The sequence below is a fragment of the Procambarus clarkii genome, chromosome 62 (genome assembly GCF_040958095.1).
Source record: "Procambarus clarkii isolate CNS0578487 chromosome 62, FALCON_Pclarkii_2.0, whole genome shotgun sequence".
Classification (NCBI taxonomy): domain Eukaryota; kingdom Metazoa; phylum Arthropoda; class Malacostraca; order Decapoda; family Cambaridae; genus Procambarus; species Procambarus clarkii.
Genome location: NC_091211.1, coordinates 27951304 through 27972279, shown reverse-complemented (window position 1 = coordinate 27972279; position 20976 = coordinate 27951304). Strand labels below are relative to the sequence as shown.

Sequence of the window (20976 nt, the reverse complement as noted above, 5' to 3'; positions counted from 1 at the left end):
TAAATAGGTACCTGGGAGTTACAGCTGCTATGGGCTGCTTCCTGGGGGATGTGTAACAAAAAAGGAGGCCTGGTCGAGGACCGGGCAATGGGGACGCTAAGTCACGAAACCATCTCGAGGTAACCTCAAGATACATGGTCTGAAAATGGCCCAAATAAAGGTGCAGATGTTTTTGCTAATATGGTGGTGGTGGTTTCCACTATGCTGCCAAATATGGGAAGTGGTATTGTACAATGAAAGGTTGAATGTCACTATATCGTCTTTTTTTGAAATGTTCAATTCTTTATGGATCAGTTCCTTCCGTTCCTCAGTCCTTAAAATTGTGAAACACACAGATGTTTTTGTCTACATATCATAATTGCTAACAAACACGAATCTTTGCTGATGTTTTAGCTGGTGTTTATCCGACTAATAAAGTGTCAATAATTTTTTTAACATTTGCTGAAGATGTTTACATAATCCATCAATAAGCAATGATTGTCAGGGTTTGAGTTGTCTAGTTCTATCTATATGTTGCTCTTTGAGCAGATCGGGTAAGCATATTATGTTTTTACTAGTAGTTGGAAAATCATTGTATTTGTAAAGATTTCCGAGATATAGATTCCAAGCTTCCTGTCAATTTGGATGTGACACATTCTGGATTGTTTTGGTTCTGCTGGTGGAGGGGAAGAGGGGGGGGGAAGATACATTAAAGACATTTCTAGTAAGAGAGAGAAGCCTATTCTTTCCAGCAGCACCATTAAAAATGTTCTCAAACTGCATAGTGGTAGACTGGCATAATGCTTTCTTTTAATAATTATTTTTGTTGTATTGAGGGGTGTGAAATGCTTTCCATTTAATAATAGAATAATAGAAAATATGGTGATCATAACCTAAGTGTTCCCACTTCATAGAATTTGAGCATAAATAAGAGCAGTAAACTTACATAGAGTAAACATACATATGGGTAATAAAAACATACCCTTTTTGTTCTCATTCTGTTGAAATATCTTTCGGTACATTTCTAATAAATATGGTCTTTAATATTTTTACCACTAATCATTATTGGAATCAGAATGGTTAAAGGTCAGTATGCTTAATTATGCTTACTGTAAATAACTTGCACACATGTCACTCTAAATTGTGTAAAATATTTTTAGAAATAGGTGCATCCCTCAAAATCCCCTTTTGTATATATTTCTAAAATGTTTTATACAGAATTTAGAGCAATACATGTAAAGGTTATGGTATGGTAAACTTAATTAAGCTTATTGAACTTTTCATTATTATGACCACTAACGTTTAGTGGTAAATATACAAAAGAATTTTTATATATATATATATTTTTTTCAGACAAGTAACAGGATATTTGCCAATGTAATGAGAGAAAAAAAAGGATAAGTCGTGAAGTATGCATGTTTACTGTTTTGAAGGCCAGATATGTAGTAGAATGTTAAAGGATGTGAAAATGGTCTCTCAGAACCTGGGCACAAGTTGGTTTTTGCATCTCTTGGTCATAGCTTCTCGAGTGAATGTACTTGCTGCTCGCAGCAAAAGTTATGACATAGACAAAATATTTTATGCCCTCGAGTAGTACACGAAATGTGTTCCAGAAGTCTAGGGCTTGCTAATTGGAATTTACATGGAGAACAGAAATGCCTTCCCAAGATCTTTTGCCACATTTCTTCCATCACCTCGATTAAACATCTGGTTTACATTATTACTAAATATACAAACCACTTCTTGGTTATAAATATACTCTTATAAAGTAGATTTGGACACTTGCCAGTGATGCAGAAGAGTTAATAGTACCTTTTGTTTGTTCATAGGAGACATCTTTGGGTGCAGCATATTTAGGAGGAATCATGAAGCAAGATATTAAAACAAAGAATACAAAACACTGGGAATCCTTGCATGAACCCAGACAATTGGACTACTCTTCATGATTTATTTTTTTTTGTTTAGACCTGGTCTTGCTGCGCAAAATAAATGGGGCCTGAACTTGTTGTTCTGGACTCACAATTGAGGATCCTAGGTTCAATCCCCAGGTGGGGTAGAAATGGTTAGGCATATTTTCTTTCACCTATTCAGCTTAGTGTAATAGGTACCCAGGAGTTAGGCAACTGTTCTATCGTGAGGGTTGCATCCTGAATATCAACAATCCTTCCTGGGGGAAACACCGGTAGAAGCCTAAGTATGGGAGCCGATCGGTCGAGCGGACAGCACGCGGGACTTGTGATCCTGTGGTCCTGGGTTCGATCCCAGGCGCCGGCGAGAAACGATGGGCAGAGTTTCTTTCACCCTATGCCCCTGTAACCTAGCAGTAAAATAGGTACCTGGGAGTTAGTCAGCTGTCACGGGCTGCTTCCTGGGGGTTGGAGGCCTGGTCGAGGACCGGGCCGCGGGGACACTAAAAAAGCCCCGAAATCATCTCGAGATAACCTCAAGATATGGGCTCTTGTCCTTGGGGATGGGAGTTATTACTGTGATTGGCTCTTTTTTATTCTCTAAATTTAGAGCTCAGTGAGCCCCAAGCTTAAATTTTAGTTCAGTAAAATAACCAGACCCATCAAGACATTTACCACTGCACTGCACACCTGGTTTTGGCAAAAACTTCTTAGTGCAATTGTTAAGGACACATTTTTATTGTTTTTAAAAAATTCAGGTAAAGTTAATGTAAAAATGTTAACAAACTCAACTATTTCCATTTAAAAACAGAGTAATGAAAACATTAGGCTATATTTTAATGTTTTTAATTAAAAAAAATAGCACAACTTTCAGAGCGCCTAACGGCACTTTGCACAGTGCATTTGTTAAGGTGTACTCTACTTGGTTAAATTGTTTTGAAACTGGTTGAAACTGTGTTATATTGTCGTCTTAATGTTGTTTCTTCATGCTTTATAGAGTTCATTTTTTAATATCTCAATTTTCTTTGCAGGCAAACAAAGAAAAGGACATTGTGAATATTAAAGAGACGCCAGGGTTTCGTGGTGACCAAGACCTCAACGATATTCTTAAATTCTTGGGAGCTGAAGTGGATTCCTCAAATGGTAAAAGTAAAAAGAAACACAAAGGTAAAAAAGATGACAATCGAGAGGAAAAGGATGGAAAAAGGAAGAATAAGACTTCTGAAAAGACAATAGAAGATACGTTAGTAGAAAAGGGTAAAAGTGACGATATCCGGTGGAAAGTTAATGAAGACAATAGTACTCTTATGAGTGAGGATTCCCGCGATAATAATAGTAGGAGAAGCAAAGAGCGAGAGGAAGAGAAAAAGGCAAATAATAATAAGAAGAATAAGAATAATAATGATGCTAAGAAAAATAAGAAATGTTCTGGCAATTTACACGAATCGAGCAGTGTCGAGGATCTTGTATCTAAGAGCAAACAGAGTGACATCGTGCGGGATATACGTAAACAAGTGACGGTAGATGATGGGGATGTGTGTCTCACTATTTTAAATACATATCACAATAATAAGAAAGTTGATAAGATGAATAACATCATAATGGATGGACCTTATATAAAGGAGCCAGCAGTAGATATAACCAATGACAATGAGTTTGATTTGCATCAAGTGACCTCAGATTTTGCAGCTGATTTTTACAGTGCAGGAGACTCATTTTTAACTGTTGATGTGTCTCGTACCCCATCATCACCATCTGGTGGTGATTTTGAAGTTGTGAGTAATAAGAAAAGAAGTAAACGATATAAGAATGGCTCCCAAATATCATCGCAAAGTTTGAAGAGTATAGGGTCGGACAAAGTGATTAATAATAACAACATGGGGGGCATGTATGGTGATGAGGGTGTGCGTTGTTCTCGATTTGTTCAGAATAAGGCAAATCAGAGGTCAAGCGCAGGTTATGAAAGACCTCATATTAACTTCATGGAAGGGCCACGCACAGCACACGATAACAGCTTTTGGGCACAACTAGGTGTTGGTGATAGATATGGGGGAGAGCGATATACCGGGACAACCACAAGTGCCCCGCATAGTGAGGATTCGGGCTCCGATGGGGATGACTCTGTACATTCGATGCCTGTTCCTTCCATAACCCCTCGTCCTGATGTCCGTAAACCGCCACCCTCCTCTGATTCAACACCTCAAGCATCATATGCAAATATTGCTAAGCTTGCTGCCTCTGCTAATCGTGCGCAAATGAAACGAATGGCACCTACAGTTGGCCACCCTGGGACTGTTGTTCTGAAAGAATTAGAAGTTGAGCCAAGTTTTAACGAAAGTGTGGAGCAATTGGACTTAAAATCGTTATCGAGTGAATCTCGTCCTACGAATATTCTAGATGACAATTTTCCGTCGTTAGCCGAAAGCTTAGGTGGTATTGGCCCTCCTAGTTCAATATCCACTTCAAAATTGGGTGAAATAAGGACCAACCCAGCGAGTGAGAATGTAGTATTGCAGTCTGGAAGTGTTTGTGTAGTGCATAACCAAGACAATTTGAAAGAAATGCCTATTGTGGGTGAGACTAATTGTGGGCAGAAAGAAAATGCAGAGAATGCATTGTTAGCTTCAACAGTTACTGTTGAGGGAGTGACAAATGAAAAGAGACCAATGAAAATCTCAAATGAATGCCCACCAAATCCTTCATTACAGTCTCAGCAATGTCAGCATCAAGACCAGTTTCATCAGACACATCAAATGCAACAGTCACATAATCAGATACAGCATCACCATCATCATCAGTTACATAATTCTCAACATCATCAGTTACATAATTCTCAGCATCAACACACTAAACATCAGAATGCAATATATCAACAAAATACTCATCATCAGTATCCCCCACCTCAGCAGCAGTCTGTACAGCATAGTAATCACCAACGACAAAATTTCTACATCCACTCGAGTCAGAATCCCTCGTACCACTCTCAGCAAAACTCTCTTCACCCAAATAATCAGAAACAAACTCAGCAGTTGCATCATCAATCTCCACCCTCTCTGCCTTTTACACAACAGAAACAGCATCCCCAGCAACCTGTGCAACCTCAGCATCCAAAGCAGAATCACCTGAACCCCCATTCCCAACCAAGTGCACATAAACAACCAAGTATTCATTCCCAATCAAGCATGCAATCTCAGCAGTGCCAACATCCCCAACAAAATCAAAATCCTCAACAAAACCCACATTCCCAACAAATTATGCCTCCCCAACAAATCACACCGCCACATTTAAATATACAGCCTCAACAGGCCAACAATCTTACTCAAATTGCATCTCACCAACCTAATCCACATTCCCAGCTAAACTCGCTTTCTCAGCAAAGTTCACATCCACAGTCAGCCCCCCAGACCCTACCAACCCCCCAATCCCAACCAACCCCCCAATCCCAACCAACCCCCCAATCCCAACCAACCCCCCAATCCCAACCAACCCCCCAACCCCAACCAACCCCCCAACCAACCCCCCAACTTCAACCAACCCCCCAACCAATCCCACAGCCCCAGTTAGCCCCCCAGCCCGTCCCCCAGCTCCAGTCAGCCCCGCAACCCCAGTCGGTCCCTCAGCCGCAACCTCAGTCGGTCCCTCAGCCGCAACCTCAGTCGGTCCCTCAGCCACAACCTCAGTCGGTCCCTCAGCCGCAACCTCAGTCGGTCCCTCAGCCGCAACCTCAGTCGGTCCCTCAGCCGCAACCCCAGTCGGTCCCCCAGCCGCAACCCCAGTCGGTCCCCCAACCGCAACCCCAGTCAGTCACCCTGCCACAACCGCAACCCCAGTCAGTTCCCCAGCCGCAACCCCAGTCAGTTCCCCAGCCGCAACCCCAGTCAGTTCCCCAGCCGCAACCCCAGTCAGTTCCCCAGCCGCAACCCCAGTCAGTTCCCCAGCCGCAACCCCAGTCAGTTCCCCAGCCGCAACCCCAGTCAGTTCCCCAGCCGCAACCCCAGTCAGTTCCCCAGCCGCAACCCCAGTCAGTTCCCCAGCCGCAACCCCAGTCAGTCCCCCAGCCGCAACCCCAGTCAGTCCCCCAGCCGCAACCCCAGTCAGTTCCCCAGCCGCAATCCCAGTCAGCCCCCCAACCCCAGTCAGCCTCTCAACCAGCCCCCCAGCTCCAGTCAACCCCCCAGCCCCAGTCAACCCCCCAGTCCCAGTCAACCTCCCAGCCTCGGCAAAACACACACCCTGAGCCAAGTTTACCATCACAACAAAACTGGCATCAAGAGCAGACCTGCAAGTCCGAACAAAACATGCTGCCTGACCAGCCCTCAGTTCCTTTGTTTAGCAGTGTTAATGGGCTGTTGATAGGGGATTCGAGTGAGGTGAAGCCATCTCTTGGTAATAAAAGCCAGAGTAAACAAACAAAGAATGGGTCAGTGGCACCCTGTGTTCAGTCAAGTGATACTAGTCGTATAAAGAAATTGGAGCCCGCAGTTGTGTTTACAGACAATGCTAAGTTTAACCACAGTGTTAGTGGAATTGAATTTGGCTTTGGGTTCGATGAGCCCATTGTGACAACTAGTGATAGTGATGAAAGAGGAAGTGACAGTTGTACGTTAGAGAATGAAGACAGTAATTGTTCTACTACTAATAATAATCACTTGAACAATATGACAGTGGCTAAAGACTTTAGCAAATGGTTTAAGGCACCCAAAAATGACAAGATCAACTTCAACTACGAAGAGCTCATTAGACATGTTACTAAAGGTAAGTTGTTGATTGTTTTCTACTGTAGCACTAATGTTTTCTTTCTGTGAGGGTGTCCCGTCGGCTTCCTGAAGCTATCCGAACTAATGTAATGCTTTATTAGTTTGGGGTCATCAGTCACAGGAGTCTTTTGCCTACTGGGAACCACGAGCCAGAACCTGGTCCACTCAGAGAGGTGCAGGAAGCAATGGCCTGTTAGCACTTCACATTTAAATTGTCATCTTTTGTCATCGACCAGAAAAGGCACCCAGAAAGATAGGCGAAACAAAATCAGCGACAGTCTGGTGAAAATTGCTACCTCCATCCAGAAAGAGCAAACAAACTCCCCTAGAAGGAAAGCAAAACCAGCAACTCGTCATGCAATTAGCACTCGCTCGTTAGTGCTAAAATCCCTCCCCTCAAAGGGAAATGGGAGAGCCGGCTCAGGTAAGCTGGCAGCCCACCACCTCAGTTCTTGAACTGATGTGTTGGAGTTAGCTCGGTCACCTCTGGCCTCAATTTCATATTCTGGATTTTGCCTTTTGTGCCTATACCAGCATTGTGTGTGGTGTGGTGGCCAGGTGTCTTATTGTGCTTGGAGCAGCATGCGGCTTTAGTCTGTGGCTCTTTGGGGGAGCTCTTTGGATGAGTTCTTGGGGTTTAGCTCTCTGTGCTGTTCACATTCAGGGAGTGTCCAATGCTCTGGCAACTAGCCTGTCGTGCTTCATTCCATGGAGTGGGCAGTTGGTGCCGCTTCTTTTGGCTTTGTCAGACATCCTGGCTCCCGAAGGTGGTTTTGTGTCGACATGGTCTTGGCATCTTCCATTGTACGTGGCGCCGTTCCCAGACCGCAAGGCCTTGCGGTGAATGCTTTTTGGCAGCACTGGTCACGGTGGGGGTTTCTGTAACTCTTTGCCCCGGTGTAGCTGTTGCTCTGGGTCCTGGCTCAGCTTGAATCCTATCAGGGGAGGGTGATTTTCCTGGCCCCATGCTGGCTAGCCCAGCCTTGGTTTCAGGCGTTGCTTGCGCGGTGTCCGAACCTGGGAGTTTTTTTTTCCGGCCCTGCCTCATTCAGCAGTGGCGGAGCTATTATTTCATCAGAAATAATGGCGAGGTACCAGTGTGGTACCTCGCTGGTTCCACTTACTCTTCCGCTCTTCACGTCTGTCTTTTTTTTTTTTTGACGTGGGTGTATCGCTATTTGTGTGGTGATCGGTTGGCTTCTTTGATGGTGTCCCACCTGCGTTCTTTGTCTCGGCGACAGTATGATGTTTCTTGGCAGTCCTTCCGCCATTTCTTTTCCCTTCGTAGGGTTTTGTCTTGTGTCGGTTAAGGTTGTCTTGGCCTTTCCTGGACCAGCCGAATACTGTCGCTTCTTATTGTGTGGCATTGGCGGAGTCACTGCAGCTTGTGCTCGGAGTGGTTGTCACTTCCACACCATTCCGCAGGTTTTCTCTGGCTTTTTTTCACCTGGCCTGCTTTTGTGCTGCCTGAGCCTTCTAGGTTTTTGGACTGGGTTCTTTTCTTTGTCTTTTTGGTTTGTTGTGGTCCCTTTGATTCGGGATTGCCTTTGGATGGCCTTGTTTTGTTTGAAAGCTTCCCGCTTTTCCCTGGTACAGAGGTTTTTGTTCTTTTTGGTCCTGGAGGTCATATTGTTTGTCTGCAGCCTTTCCTTCTTCACTGGCAAGAACAAAACAGCAGGCTTCCAGAGGGGTCTGGTCCCATGGTTGTGGATGCTTGCCTGGTTCAGCCGGGGGTGTCTCATGTGTTGTCCGGTGGCCGCTGTACGTCACTACCTTCGAGCCACTGGTTCTTTGACAGTGGATGCACTCTGGGTGGGTTCAATCTGCGTTGTCATTACAGCTAGCCAGCCTGCAGGTCCGCGGTTGTTCAACGTCCTCCCAGCAAGCATAAGAAATATTGCCGGAACAACCGTGGACATTTTCAAGAGGAAACTAGATTTATTCCTCCAAGGAGTGCCGGACCAGCCGGGCTGTGGTGGGTATGTGGGCCTGCGGGCCGCTCCAAGCAACAGCCTGGTGGACCAAACTCTCACAAGTCGAGCCTGGCCTCGGGCCGGGCTTGGGGAGTAGAAGAACTCCCAGAACCCCATCAACCAGGTATCAACCAGGCAGTATACCCTCATGCCCATGAGGATGTATGCTGCTCTTGCAGCAGTCTTTGGGAATATGTCCTGGGTCGGCATTTGTGCGCCCTGGGAGGGGGGGTATATCTCGATAACGTTCTGGGCCCTTTCTGGCCTGGCATTGCTTTAGGGCATCTGTCGCAGCTGTCTGTTTCTTCCTCGTCTCGAGACCTGGGATGCTGCTGCCTCCCAGGCAAGTCCTTGTTTTTCCTTATATCTTTGGGTAGTTAGCTTGAGGGAGCCGATGGGGCTCCCCACAGAAAACCAGCGTTGAATGTAATGAAACTCCATTTTCTTGGTAAGCCCCAAAGGCTCCCTGACTCCCACCCTCTTTCCGGTCGGCAGTTTTTCATCATTCAGGAACCAAGGTGGTGGGCTGCCAGCTTACCTGAGCTGAGTGCTAGTTGCATGACAAGTTGCTGGTTTGCTTTCTTTCTTTCTTTGGGAGTTTCTTTGCACTTTCTGGACGTAGGTAGCAATTTTCACCAGACTGTCACTTGTTTTGTTTTGCCTATCTATCTGGGTGCCTTCTCCAGTCGATGACAAAAGATGACATACTTTAAACATAAAGTGCTCATAGGCCCTGTCTCCCTGTGCCTCTCTGAGGGGACTACGTTCTGGCTCGTGGTTCCCGGTAGGCAAAAAGGCTCCTGTGACTGATGACCCAAAATTAATATAGCACTATATCAGTTTAGATAGCTTCAGGGAACCGACGGGACTCGCCCAGAAAATGTCCTTTCATTACATTCAATTCTGGTTTTTAATTAAAGGGGTTTTCAAAATTATCCCAGAAAAGTATAGTGGGCATTTCCTGTGATTATTTAGATGTCCTATTATGAAAGTTTTAATACATTCAAAAAGTTATTGGTATAACTACAGGTAAGACAGTTTGTATTCATATTTATTGAATGTATGTAAAGTTTCTAATTACCTATGCTGGAATTGTGTATTTGGCAGTTTGCACCCTAATACTGGTGATGAAGGATTAATATAGTAATACAATAATTTGGTTATTGTATTAGAACCGTCAGTCCTCGCCTTCGTTAGGTAATACAATACTGTACAGTATATCATTAGTTGTACTATGCATATGTGATATGAACACTTGTTGCCTATTCTGTGATGACATTTGTGATTTAAATTGCATTAACAGAAATATTGACACACCTGCAATGTTAAAATGGGGCAGTCATTGCGAATTTAAAGCAATACCGTATTTTGCCTCTAGTTAAGATGTTCTTTGGAGTGCTAGAATAGGCTTAGAACGGGATTACTTAACTACTGTACCTTGTGATGGTTAATGGGTTCAGTGCCCCTGTAAGGCTGTTTAATTGTGAATTTTCTTCCTCTTGGGCACCAACTTGTTTGAGTCCCCCCCCCCCCACCTTTCCTTTCCGGTCCGTTGTCGCTGTGAGGGGGCTTGGTGGGCGGCTCCCAGGGTGTGATGCTCCACTGGACAGTTCGCTGTCCTCTTGAAGCCGTATGCTCCTGCTGCCATCTTCACGAATTGTGCTGGAAGTCTTGTTCCTCTTCCTTATGTTTCCTTTTTTCCTGCCCCTTCTTCTCCTTTCTAATTGTCATTTCCATCTGACTTTATGCCTTTCTTGATTATTCTTTCAAACATCTTCTGTTTTGACTCCTGGGTGTTTGGGAAGGCATACTCTCACCCGTTGAACTGTGGTACCCGACATTGCGAGCGAGGGGGAGCTTTGTCAATCCTCGCCTTCATTGCTGAACCTGATCTCGACAGACTTAAGGTTCTTAAGGTGGCGATTATGGGGCGTATACTCACAATACACCCCTGGCGGTGCATCGTGAGTATATGCCCCCCATCGTCTTGTTAGGTATCCTATCCTCTAATTGTGGCTCCATGGTGGATATGGGGGCTTATTCGTGAATGAAATTGTTACCTGCTCGCTATTATGCCAATGATTGACCCTCTTTTCACTTCCCAGACTCGTGGGGTAGGCAACCAAGTCCTTGAGTTAGACTGTGTAGAAGACTGGGCTCTGAAGCCCCCGCTATAGTGGGCCCTGACCATGTTCCTTCTCGGACTCTCCCGACTGCCCCTCTCTGCTCCCCTTCCACCTCTGGGGCAGGATTGAGCCCCAAGCCCCCAGTGGTGACCACCTCATCACCTGGCGTGGCTCAGTCTCTAGTTGTCACCACTGCGCCTTTGACCCACTCTCACTGGGGATGCTCGGCATCGTCGCCTCCGCACTCGCTCGCGCTTGATTCCTTCCCAGTCTCCTTCTTTCCAGGCTTTGTTTGGTCCTGCTACATGGACTAAGTATTTTGATCTTAGTCATGTGGACCCTACTCGTCCTAATGATTTATTTATCCATAAGCACCTCGATTCGATGGATACGTTGGTCACCTTTAACCCCACCCCTTGATACCCGTATTGTTGCAGCCCCTTCTCAGGAAGCGGCTGCCTGCTTGGCTTCATTGTCCTGCATTGGGGAGGACAGTTCTGTTCAGATCTCCAAAAATGACTGGTTGAATGCCTGCATTGGCGCGCGCACTTCTCCCACTCCATGTTGCGACTGGTGACGGGGAACTTAAGGACTGCCACGAGGATATAAAATATATCCTTGAGGCCCAAGATCATGCTATCATCCAGGTGGATACCTTCACTCCGTCTCCTCATGGTTGTCGCCGTCAGCCTCTTCGCGTTTTGAAGGTCACGTTTGATGGTAGGTCCCTCTCCTCTTCAGTCATTCTTGCTGGTGGCAGATGCTCCATTCAGGAATACATCCCCTCTCCTCTCCTCTGCTTCAGGTGCTGGAGATTTGGGCATGGTTCCTTCAGGTGCACAAGTGAGATATCTCTCTGCCCCTTGTGTGGAACCTCGGGTCTTTCTAAGACGGAGCACCCTTCTTCCCAAACTCTCTGCATCAATTGCGGTGATGCCCACCCTTCTGTCTTCGCTACTTTGCGCAGCCCTTACAACACCATCACTCTCGCTTATGTTGTACTTTGACCGTTACCCCTCCTGTGGGGCCCTGTTCCCTTTTCACCAGACTGGTGGCTCTGTTTTGATTCCACATCTTCCCCTTTCCGTATGGTTGTCTTGCTTGCAAAGAGCTCCCAGAACCTCATCCAGGTAGGATGTATCCCTCATGGTCATTTGTCCCTCAATGGAATCATTGGTGAATCTGATTTCTTTAATTGATATCATTCACCTCGTGCACTTTTGTTCTCGTATTGGCATCCTTTGTGATATTTAGCGCCTTTTGAATATCCAGTGACACTGATAGTCTCCGGTCTCCTTGGCTTGGTGCCTTCTTTTCATAATTACTTATCAGTAATGTAAGTAAAATAAAGAATCCCTTCTTCCACCTTTTGAATTTCTTTTGCTTAATTAGTTGTGTCTATGATAGCCATGAACACTTACGGCGCTCTGTGCAGTGCAGTGGTTGAGGCGCTGGATCGAGGGTGTGCTGAGCGCCATGTGGATTTTTTAGGAATATGGAAAGATTCACAATTTCCACGGGTACACAGGGCTCGCATCCTGTGCCTCGGGACTCCTGTAAACAGACACCATCTTGGGGAAAAATTGACATCATCCGTGCTGGCTGTGAGAGCCTTAGTACTGAGTGTGACCAAGACTGGTGCATGCAGGAGCCGTGCACAGCACGGCTGTGCAGCTATGGGGCTCAGCACCACTTAGTAATTATGAATAAAATAGGTAACTTGAATTATTTTGCATTGATAGTGTTATAGATGATCCTGACTGTGATAAAGACTATATACAGCATTCAGATCTCGGTGAACACAATGTTAATGATATTCACAGCATGAGGTAGAGACACAGCACCCAGCCAATGTTTCCTGCATGTACGCATCATGAAATGACCTTGTGTTCCATCACCAGTGTTCATTTTGTTATGGAAATGGATTCATATTTGGGATTTTGTGACAGGAATATGATAACAGTGGTTTTGTAGCTAGTCCTAGAGAGATGGTTAGAATATTGGAAGCATTGTTTGCATCATGTGACTGCTAGTGTCTTCTGCTTGAGGCTCCATGCTGTGTTCTGATTTCATCACCATACTCACCAGAACTGCTTACTAGTATGTTATGGTGCCTATAAATGTTGATAATGATATATAACATGCATGTAATAACAATAGGAACACTGGATGATATAAGAATATAATGTCACCATATATGAGCTCCATATTTTTGAGAATAGTGAAGTTCCACACGTTTAACTATCCATTCCATATATTACACTATTGGATATTATTACTGCAAAAAAACTAGATATATAAACCACAGATACTGAAATAATTGTGTAAAAATGTACTTGGGGCAGCCCCTGCGTCACAGTTCTCGGCCACTAGGCTGACCTTGGATTCTTGTTCTGTGTATCCACCTCCATTGTGTCTTTCTTTTTTGTGGTGAGGGGGCTCACCTCTGGGACCAGTGAGGGTTGCCTCTGCTCCCTTTCCTGCCCCTCTTTGGGGGGTTGTACATGCGAATGGACACAAATGTAGGGTCCTTGTGAGTCACCAGACCACCCGCTGGAGGGGTCGCCTGTGAGGGGCTGCCCTAAGTGGATGGCTGGGTGTCCAGGCTGGGGCAAAAGGGAGAATGAGGTCTTTACACCAGTGTAGGAGAATGGACGTAGCAGTAGGACCCCCGTTAAGAATGGGGAGTACTGCTGAAGAAGACGCACCCCTTCCTGCACTTACCCGTGCTCAGCCTCCCTGGCTGTCCTGGTAGTGGTATTCCTTGGTTTCAGGCCCCAGACCTTTTTAAAATACATGACACATGGAAACCGACACGACCTCTCTTAACCAGGCTCATGGGTTAACCAGGCTCAAGATTCTGCTAAGCTTTTGGGATTAATCTTTGACATGCGTTTGTCGTGGTCACCCAATATCTCTTACCTCTTAGTTGAATGCTCTAGGGCCCTTAACCTACGTAAGGTTTTGTCCCATACTTCTTGGGGAGCAGATACGCACATGCTCCTTTCATTACATTCCCCTCTCGTACTGTCTAAACTCGATTATGGTTGCCCTGCTTGCTTGTCTGCTTCTCCTTCTATTCCTTGCTGTTTTGATGCTCTGCACCATACTAAGTTACGCCTCAGCTCTAGTACCTTTCGTAATCTTGGGTGGTTATAAATAGGAGCTGCCTCGTGTGGGCCAAAAGGCCTTCTGCAGTTATCTTTATTCTTATGTTCGACTCCTACCCTTGGCATGTATGTTGAAACTGGCTTTCTGTCTCTCCAGGACCGCCATGATCATTACTGTCTTGACTACCTTGCGTAGTCCTTAAAACACCCTCACTCGCCTATGTCATGCTTTGACTTTTACCCTTCCTGTAGTCCTTGTTCCCCTACACCTCTCTTTCTGTCCGGTTGTCTCGCCTACAAAATTCTCTTTCGGTTAGTGTTGCCAATATTTCTCCTTGTGGTGTTCCGTCCTTGACCCCATGGAATGTCCCCATTCCTAAATTTTGTAAAACCTTGACCCACATGACTAAAGCTTTTACACTACCTACAGTTCTGAAATGCCTTTTCTTTGAACACTTTTCTTCACACCCTGCTCCATTTCCGTTTTCACAGATGGGTCTAAGTCTACAGACGGTGTAAGATACTGTTGTTATTCCTGACCACCCCTATATGTATCGCCTACCTCCGCAGACTAGCATCTTCACTGCAGAACTTTATGCTATTCTCTATGCTCTTCGTCAACTGCTTTCTCACTGTCACTCCTCCTTTGTGGTTGTAGTTGAATCTCTGTGCCCTCATGGCTCTGGACTCCTTTAATCCAGTCCATCCGGTGATAGTTAAGAGTCAACATTGGCTGTTTCTTATCTCCAGTAGATTTAAGACAGTGGAGTTTTGCTGTTTTCCCAGCCATATTGGTGTGTGTTTAAATGAGCATGTGGATGCTGCCGCTAAGGAAGCTATCCACACTTGTCCAATCTCCCATAAAGGTATTCCTTATTCCGACTTTTACCCAATTATTCATTCCTCCATCTTTGCCCATTGTTGGTCTTCTGATATTGGTAACAAACTGCATGCTCTGAAGAGTAGTGTGTTCCTGTGGCCTTCCTCCTACCACAGTAACTGGCAGTGGAAAATGGCTCTGGCGAGGTTATGTATTTGCCATACACGTTTGACTCGTGGGCATTTAATGGAGCGCCGCCCTGCTCCTTATTGTCCAAACTGCTTTCTCCTCTTACAGTCGTGCATATCCTTGTTGAATGTCCTGACTTCCAGGATGAGCGTGTGTCTTGCTTCCCGACCATCCCTCGTGGTCACTTGTCCCTTGATAGAATTCTTGGTGAATCTGATACTTTTTATATTGTTGTGCGTTTCTGTTCTCATAGTGGCATCCTTAGTGATATTTAGCGCCCTATGATTATCCCGCACATTTGATGGTGCTACATAGCGTTCCCAGCTTGGTGCCTTCGTTTTGATAATTACTTATTTACTTGTTCTGTGTATATAAACTCTCAACACGTGTAGATAGGTGTATATACAACGTGTGTATATAGTGTAATAACAGCAAAAAACAGCGTTTGATCGTAGAATATAATATACGTCACATATATGAGCCCCATAATTTTGACATTATAAGGATGTACTTAACATGCAAATGCGTTGAAGCCCATGTGGAGACTAGTCTGGACCTTATCTCGGTTTAAAACTGCCTCTTTATGGTCTTTCTACAATTCACGTCAAACTGTTCACAAGGTCCTATTCTGTCAATGTTTTCCGCATTACTCTGTAATAAATTTTTTCAGTTAGGATTGTACTGATGATAATTTATAATTTTTATTTGGATATTTAAGCTGTTTAAGACAATTCTTTCAATCCCACTTCCTAATACCCTTGTACGGTTCTCTAACTTATTATTGTATGTTTTAAATAGTTTTTTCAGGGGTTATAACAAACAAAACACAGGTACCTGTATGTATATTGGGGTTAAATATAAAATGCATGCCCATACTTACGGTAAATAATAATGGAATTGTTTCATTTGTTGTATCATCACATTTTTCTTTTTTTTCAGAATGGGTAGTGACTTTACGGTTAATGGAAGAGGATCCTAAGAATATCCAGTACTGGAGAGCTGCTGGGAGCGCAGAAGAAGCATAATTCGGGTGTGCAACTTTGTGTGCCTTAGGGGCAGGGAAAGGAACAAGAGGGTTGGAAATACCCATTGAAGATAGGACATAGTTTGTCAGCCTCTGGATTCTGAATGCCTTTAGTTACAAGATTGTTGCCAAATATGCAAACTACAGATGGTGATTTATATCATCAGTGACTGACTGACTTATAGTGTGCGTATATAGCAATGCCTTGTAACAGTGTTGAAAAATACTTCTTAGAAATCATAGTGCATATACATGACTTGGTGTAAATTATTGAAAGTACCGACTTAAAACCTCTGCAAATTAGCAAAGACAAGAATATTTAAGACTTCATAAAGCCGGACACCAGTCTAAATATCTCAGGCCACGTCAAATTGGCAGAACTTGTATTATTGATACAATATCTCACTCCCAAAGAGGTTATTAAAGTTACTAGTATGATCTCTGCCGAATTTGTTATACCATGCAAGCAAGACCCAATATATACAAGAGTAAGGGTGTATAAGCATTTTGCCACCTCAGGTGTATCTTTAAACAATATTATTTATCCAATATACTGGAGTGGTATTAAATATTTATGAATATGCTCTTATTAACTCTTACTTAAAACAGTGCTTTCCAGAATGTGAGACAAAGAATTGTGAAAAATGTAAAATAGTGATTAGTGTTGTGATATTTCTCTTCAAAGAAGACAACAATACTTCTTTGGACCAGATTGTCAGGAGTGTATCCAGTTACTGTTGTCCAGTCCAGAAACACTTAAATTGGGATGTGAAAATAAAAAAATGGCAAAGTGTAATCTTTGGCTTCTGCTGCTCATACAAACATTTGAAGATGCAAACGCACCGTGTTTTCCTGCATATTGTGATACTTAACACGCTGTGCTTGAGGTATATTCCTCCATAAAGTGTCTTTTTAAATCTTCTAGTCTCAAGAACTATAGTAGTGAAGTCCTACTTAGAGGTGCAACTCCCCACTTGGTCTCAATTTAACGACAAGAATAGAAAGACTTAGAGAGAACTTGTAGCATCTTGTGGAGGCTGCGTTACATATTATAAGAGTCCCCAACAAAAGCTGGTCAATTAGGTGGTAGACCAGGGCATTCCTCTTGGAATTCTCTCAAAGACTGCAGCAGTGGTGCCTCAGTGTACAAAGCCTAGATGGGTACTCTTGATGTTGCCATTAATTGTTAAAAAAATTAATAATGATTATGTATCTTAATGTTTTTGTACAGGATACTTGTTTTGAGGACTTATAAAGGAAATTTCTTAAAAGTCATAAGATTTGTTGTTTTTTCCCTTAATAATAATTGAAGCTGTTTGTGGCAACACCATTGCAACATCCTCCTCCCAAGGCTAACCTGCAGTTGTGAAGTGGACAGAGACAAGGTTTGGTAGCAACACTACTGTGTGATATCACTAAAAGTCATATGGTCAATATAGTTGTTTGTGTGATGTGGTTACATCTAACTTCTACATGTATTGCTGGAATGTAACCAGTGATCATTTCTAGCCTGGTATAGTGGTGTCTTATTAAAGGTAATTTTCTTTGAATCCAGATCACCAAGTATAAACCTCATGAATCTTCCTCCTAAAGGTTTTGAGCAAATAATCTTTTCACATAATGTTCGCTGCCAGACTTTTCAGCTAGCTTCTCTACTGCCTGCATTTGCTGTGTGCACTTTGTCCCAGATAGGTGTGAGCTGGGCCCACTGTTGACATGTTATTTAGGCTGTGTTATTTTGTTGTGCAGAGTTGAAGTTGTGCAGTTATATGCTCTGCTGTAATTCCCTGAGAGAGCCAAGTAGTGTTGTGTACCAGTGAGTATCTAGTATCTTTGTAATGGATATGCCATCTGTTGAGAATCAAAAAAGTACAATACAGTGCAGTGAAATGTTAGAGAAAAAATGCTAACTACAGGGACAAGAAAATTTAGTGAAGTGTATTAGAGATGTACGAGTGTGCATGTGTATCTGCAGGCTCATTGCTCCAGATGTGAACACAAACTTCCAGATATCAGTACTCTGAATATTCACTCCAAAAACAATTTTGCTATTGTGGGAGCAATTCTCGGTATACAAACTTTGAGAGATTTACACATGAAAATGTTTTCATTAGATCTCCTTTTCTGTTAATGTGCATAAACCAAAGATTAATTGAACTAGCTGTCCATTAATTGATAGCTCCTAACCATGCTCTCTGTGACCTGAAACAGCTCACAGACTATCTTTGGGAGGCTAACTAAAATAAGCAACACAAATTTATTTATGTATGCATAATTATATATGCATCAAATGTGCTTCACAGCATATGACAGCTAATAGGAGAGTGTGCCCAGTGGATTGTGTATGAATGTGGTGTCTTTGACACACTGCCATGAATTAGCCTGCAATCCATTTAGGTCTTGATGTCTTTTGGGGATTAATGGTAATGGGGTTCTAAAGTGAACTCCATTTGACTGTGTTGTAGAACCCACCCAATTTTTTTTTAATTGGTTGGTGTCTTGTTGAAACACCATCTTACTGCTTTTCATCTGTATATTTCTTTATGGAGGCTGCTGCTTGATTGCCTCCAATATTAGCTGCCTAGTTGAGCCTGTGCAAATCTTGTTATATTTTTTGTCCTGTCTGGATGAGTGCTAATTTTTTTCAAGAAATAATAATAGTTTAGTGTGTAATCGGCTTGAAGCTCCTAGTTGATAATCTGATTGCATATGCCCAACCTGTATGTATTTAATGTGATAAAACAATCTATTAGCAGCCTGTCATATATTTTGATCATCGTTGTATTCAAATTATTTATTTAAGGTACAGCATTCAAGAGTTACACAGGCTCATTACCGCAGCTTTGAGCTGCCTTCTGTTGTTCTGATCAACGTACAAAGGCCTTGTTTTCCCTTCGTTTCAGTGCTCTGGAGGAAGTCTGCTTCATCTATCTAAACAATCACTCCCAACTGCTAACAGTTTTATGAACTGTAAGCAGTACTTTCTCACCCTTGCTGTTGACTTAATCTCATAGCATTTCATCAATCTGTTACCAGGTGATTGTATCATGTTAAATAGAAGTAACGGCTGCCATCGCCAGGCAGCTGTGCCATGTATCATTAGACCTCACTCATGCTGTCAGCAGAAAACCTCAGTAACTAAACATTTGCTCCTTTGTTAACAGCAGCAGAGATTGTTACAGAATACAGTGCTAAGAGTGGATATTTGGAAGTGTTTCCTTTTTTATTTGAGTTTATTTAGGTTGTTTTTGGTTATGCAAATTGTCAATATTGTGAAGGTACTGTATTTGGGTTGTCTTCCACCAAGGTTTATATGTAATAAGAATTAAATTATTCTACTGAAGAGAACACTCATAAACATATGCGAGAGTGGTTTTGAAAGATATAAATGCAGGAACTTTTAATTTCTGAAATATATTTTTCTTTATCAATGTCTGGTTACTCTTTCAATGGAAAAAACACAATCAACTACTTGTTCACGGCCATTCCTGTAGATGATTCACTGTATTCTGAAGGCATTTCTCTTAATAAATCGTTGCTGGAATGAAATTTTCCATACAATGTGTGCAATGTTTCAAGGCAGTTGAAAAGACCAATGTATTCTGCAATAAAGTTTCACTGCAAACACTCGCAGACTGTAATGAACATGATTAATTGTTTCTATCTTTCCTTATGCTGCTTCAGGCAAATGAGCTTTTACATTGTCGTGTTGATTGAATAAAATCAGGAAATTTCAAGTAATGTATTGACTGGAAAAGGACATGCACAAGAATATTTTTAGAGCTGGATGACTAATTATGACAAATACTTAATTGTATGGAATGCAATTTTTCATTAGATTTATAAAGCAAGTTTATATTATTTTAAATGTTATCAAAAGGCTACATAGAAAGCTTAATGATATGATGTATATAACTATCTTTAGTAAGGGTACTTATTAATTTTTAAATTGTTCCCCTCTGATATTTTGAACACCTTATTGTATTAACTTCAAACATAAAATGCTATTCTTCAGTTTGGGCAAGAAGTGTGGGTGCTAATGTAATCCCAATAATAACTTTTTATTTTTCTAATTTTGTTCCATACAATATCTAAAGCCTTTTACTTGCAATTATGATTGCATGTAATAATCGTAAAAATAAGGTTCCTTTTGTTATTGGACAGTGTAACCCAATGACAACTATTATAGAGTATTTTGTTCCAATATGCAATATAATTTTTGAAGAGTAGGGGAAACCCAGCGAGCTTTATCAACAGTTATGGGGCTACATAGTCTTCCTGGCTTGGTGCCTTCTTTTGATAATTACTTAACAGTTAGGCTTTCAACCACTAAATATACCACTACATTTCCCGGGGAGCAAGCCCTACCGTTACCTCCTCGTGGTGCTCCCTGGGTAATGCTAACAACGGAGGCAACACACACACTACACATTCACAAGGCACTGAATTCCCCAACTAGCTAGTTCCAGTACCTGGCACCAAGCCTAAATCCCCAAATAAAGTATTCACATTCCTTACTCCCAACTTGCTACCCTTCCTCTTATCACCATTCATTGTGTGCCTACACCTCCAATCAATATTATTTCTGTACTCCCTCCGACAAAACACATGTACACTCAAAAGATTTAAGCATGAATCTTCTTTATATTTCATATGTTCCTCACTTGAGAAGGAACTTTAAAAATTAGCTCGCCAAAGTTCACTAGTTATATATGGCCTGATGCTAAGGTGTATTTCATTGAACTTGTCAACATTTTCAAAGGCAGAGGTGAAGTGTATACAAATTAACTTGAAACAACTGAATAAAATAACCAAGAAGGATGAGGTTAAGTAAGTTTTGCATGGGCCAATAGGTTTTCTTTAGTTTCAGATAACACAAGAATTTGTTCTTATGACGGGCAGTGTGCTGGATATTCTGCCTTGGTCTTAAGAGAGTAGAATGTGCCCGAGTGTGGGCTGGGTGTTAGTAGTTGGTTGAGATGGCTCGATAATGTAGTGCTTCTCCGATGTCTAATCTTCTGTTGTTGTGTCTATTATCTTTGTTGTTGGTCAAAATATATCTGAAAAGGAACTGGTTCTTTGTTGAAATTT

At 42.7% G+C, this 20976-nt stretch overlaps 1 protein-coding gene across 3 annotated transcripts in view; it reads left to right on the top strand.

Annotated features, from left to right (window-relative positions):
- Nucleotides 1-19535, top strand: part of LOC123766394 (bromodomain-containing protein DDB_G0280777) — a 59015-nt gene extending 39480 nt beyond the window's left edge. For all 3 annotated transcript variants that reach the window (XM_069308415.1, XM_045755456.2, XM_069308416.1), the window contains exons 11-12: nucleotides 2918-6641; nucleotides 15801-19535. In XM_069308415.1, coding sequence (XP_069164516.1) covers nucleotides 2918-6641; nucleotides 15801-15886 — 3810 coding nt within the window. In that variant the 3' untranslated portion in view covers nucleotides 15887-19535. The remainder of the gene's footprint in view (nucleotides 1-2917; nucleotides 6642-15800) is intronic.
- The last annotated feature ends 1441 nt before the right edge of the window (nucleotides 19536-20976 follow it).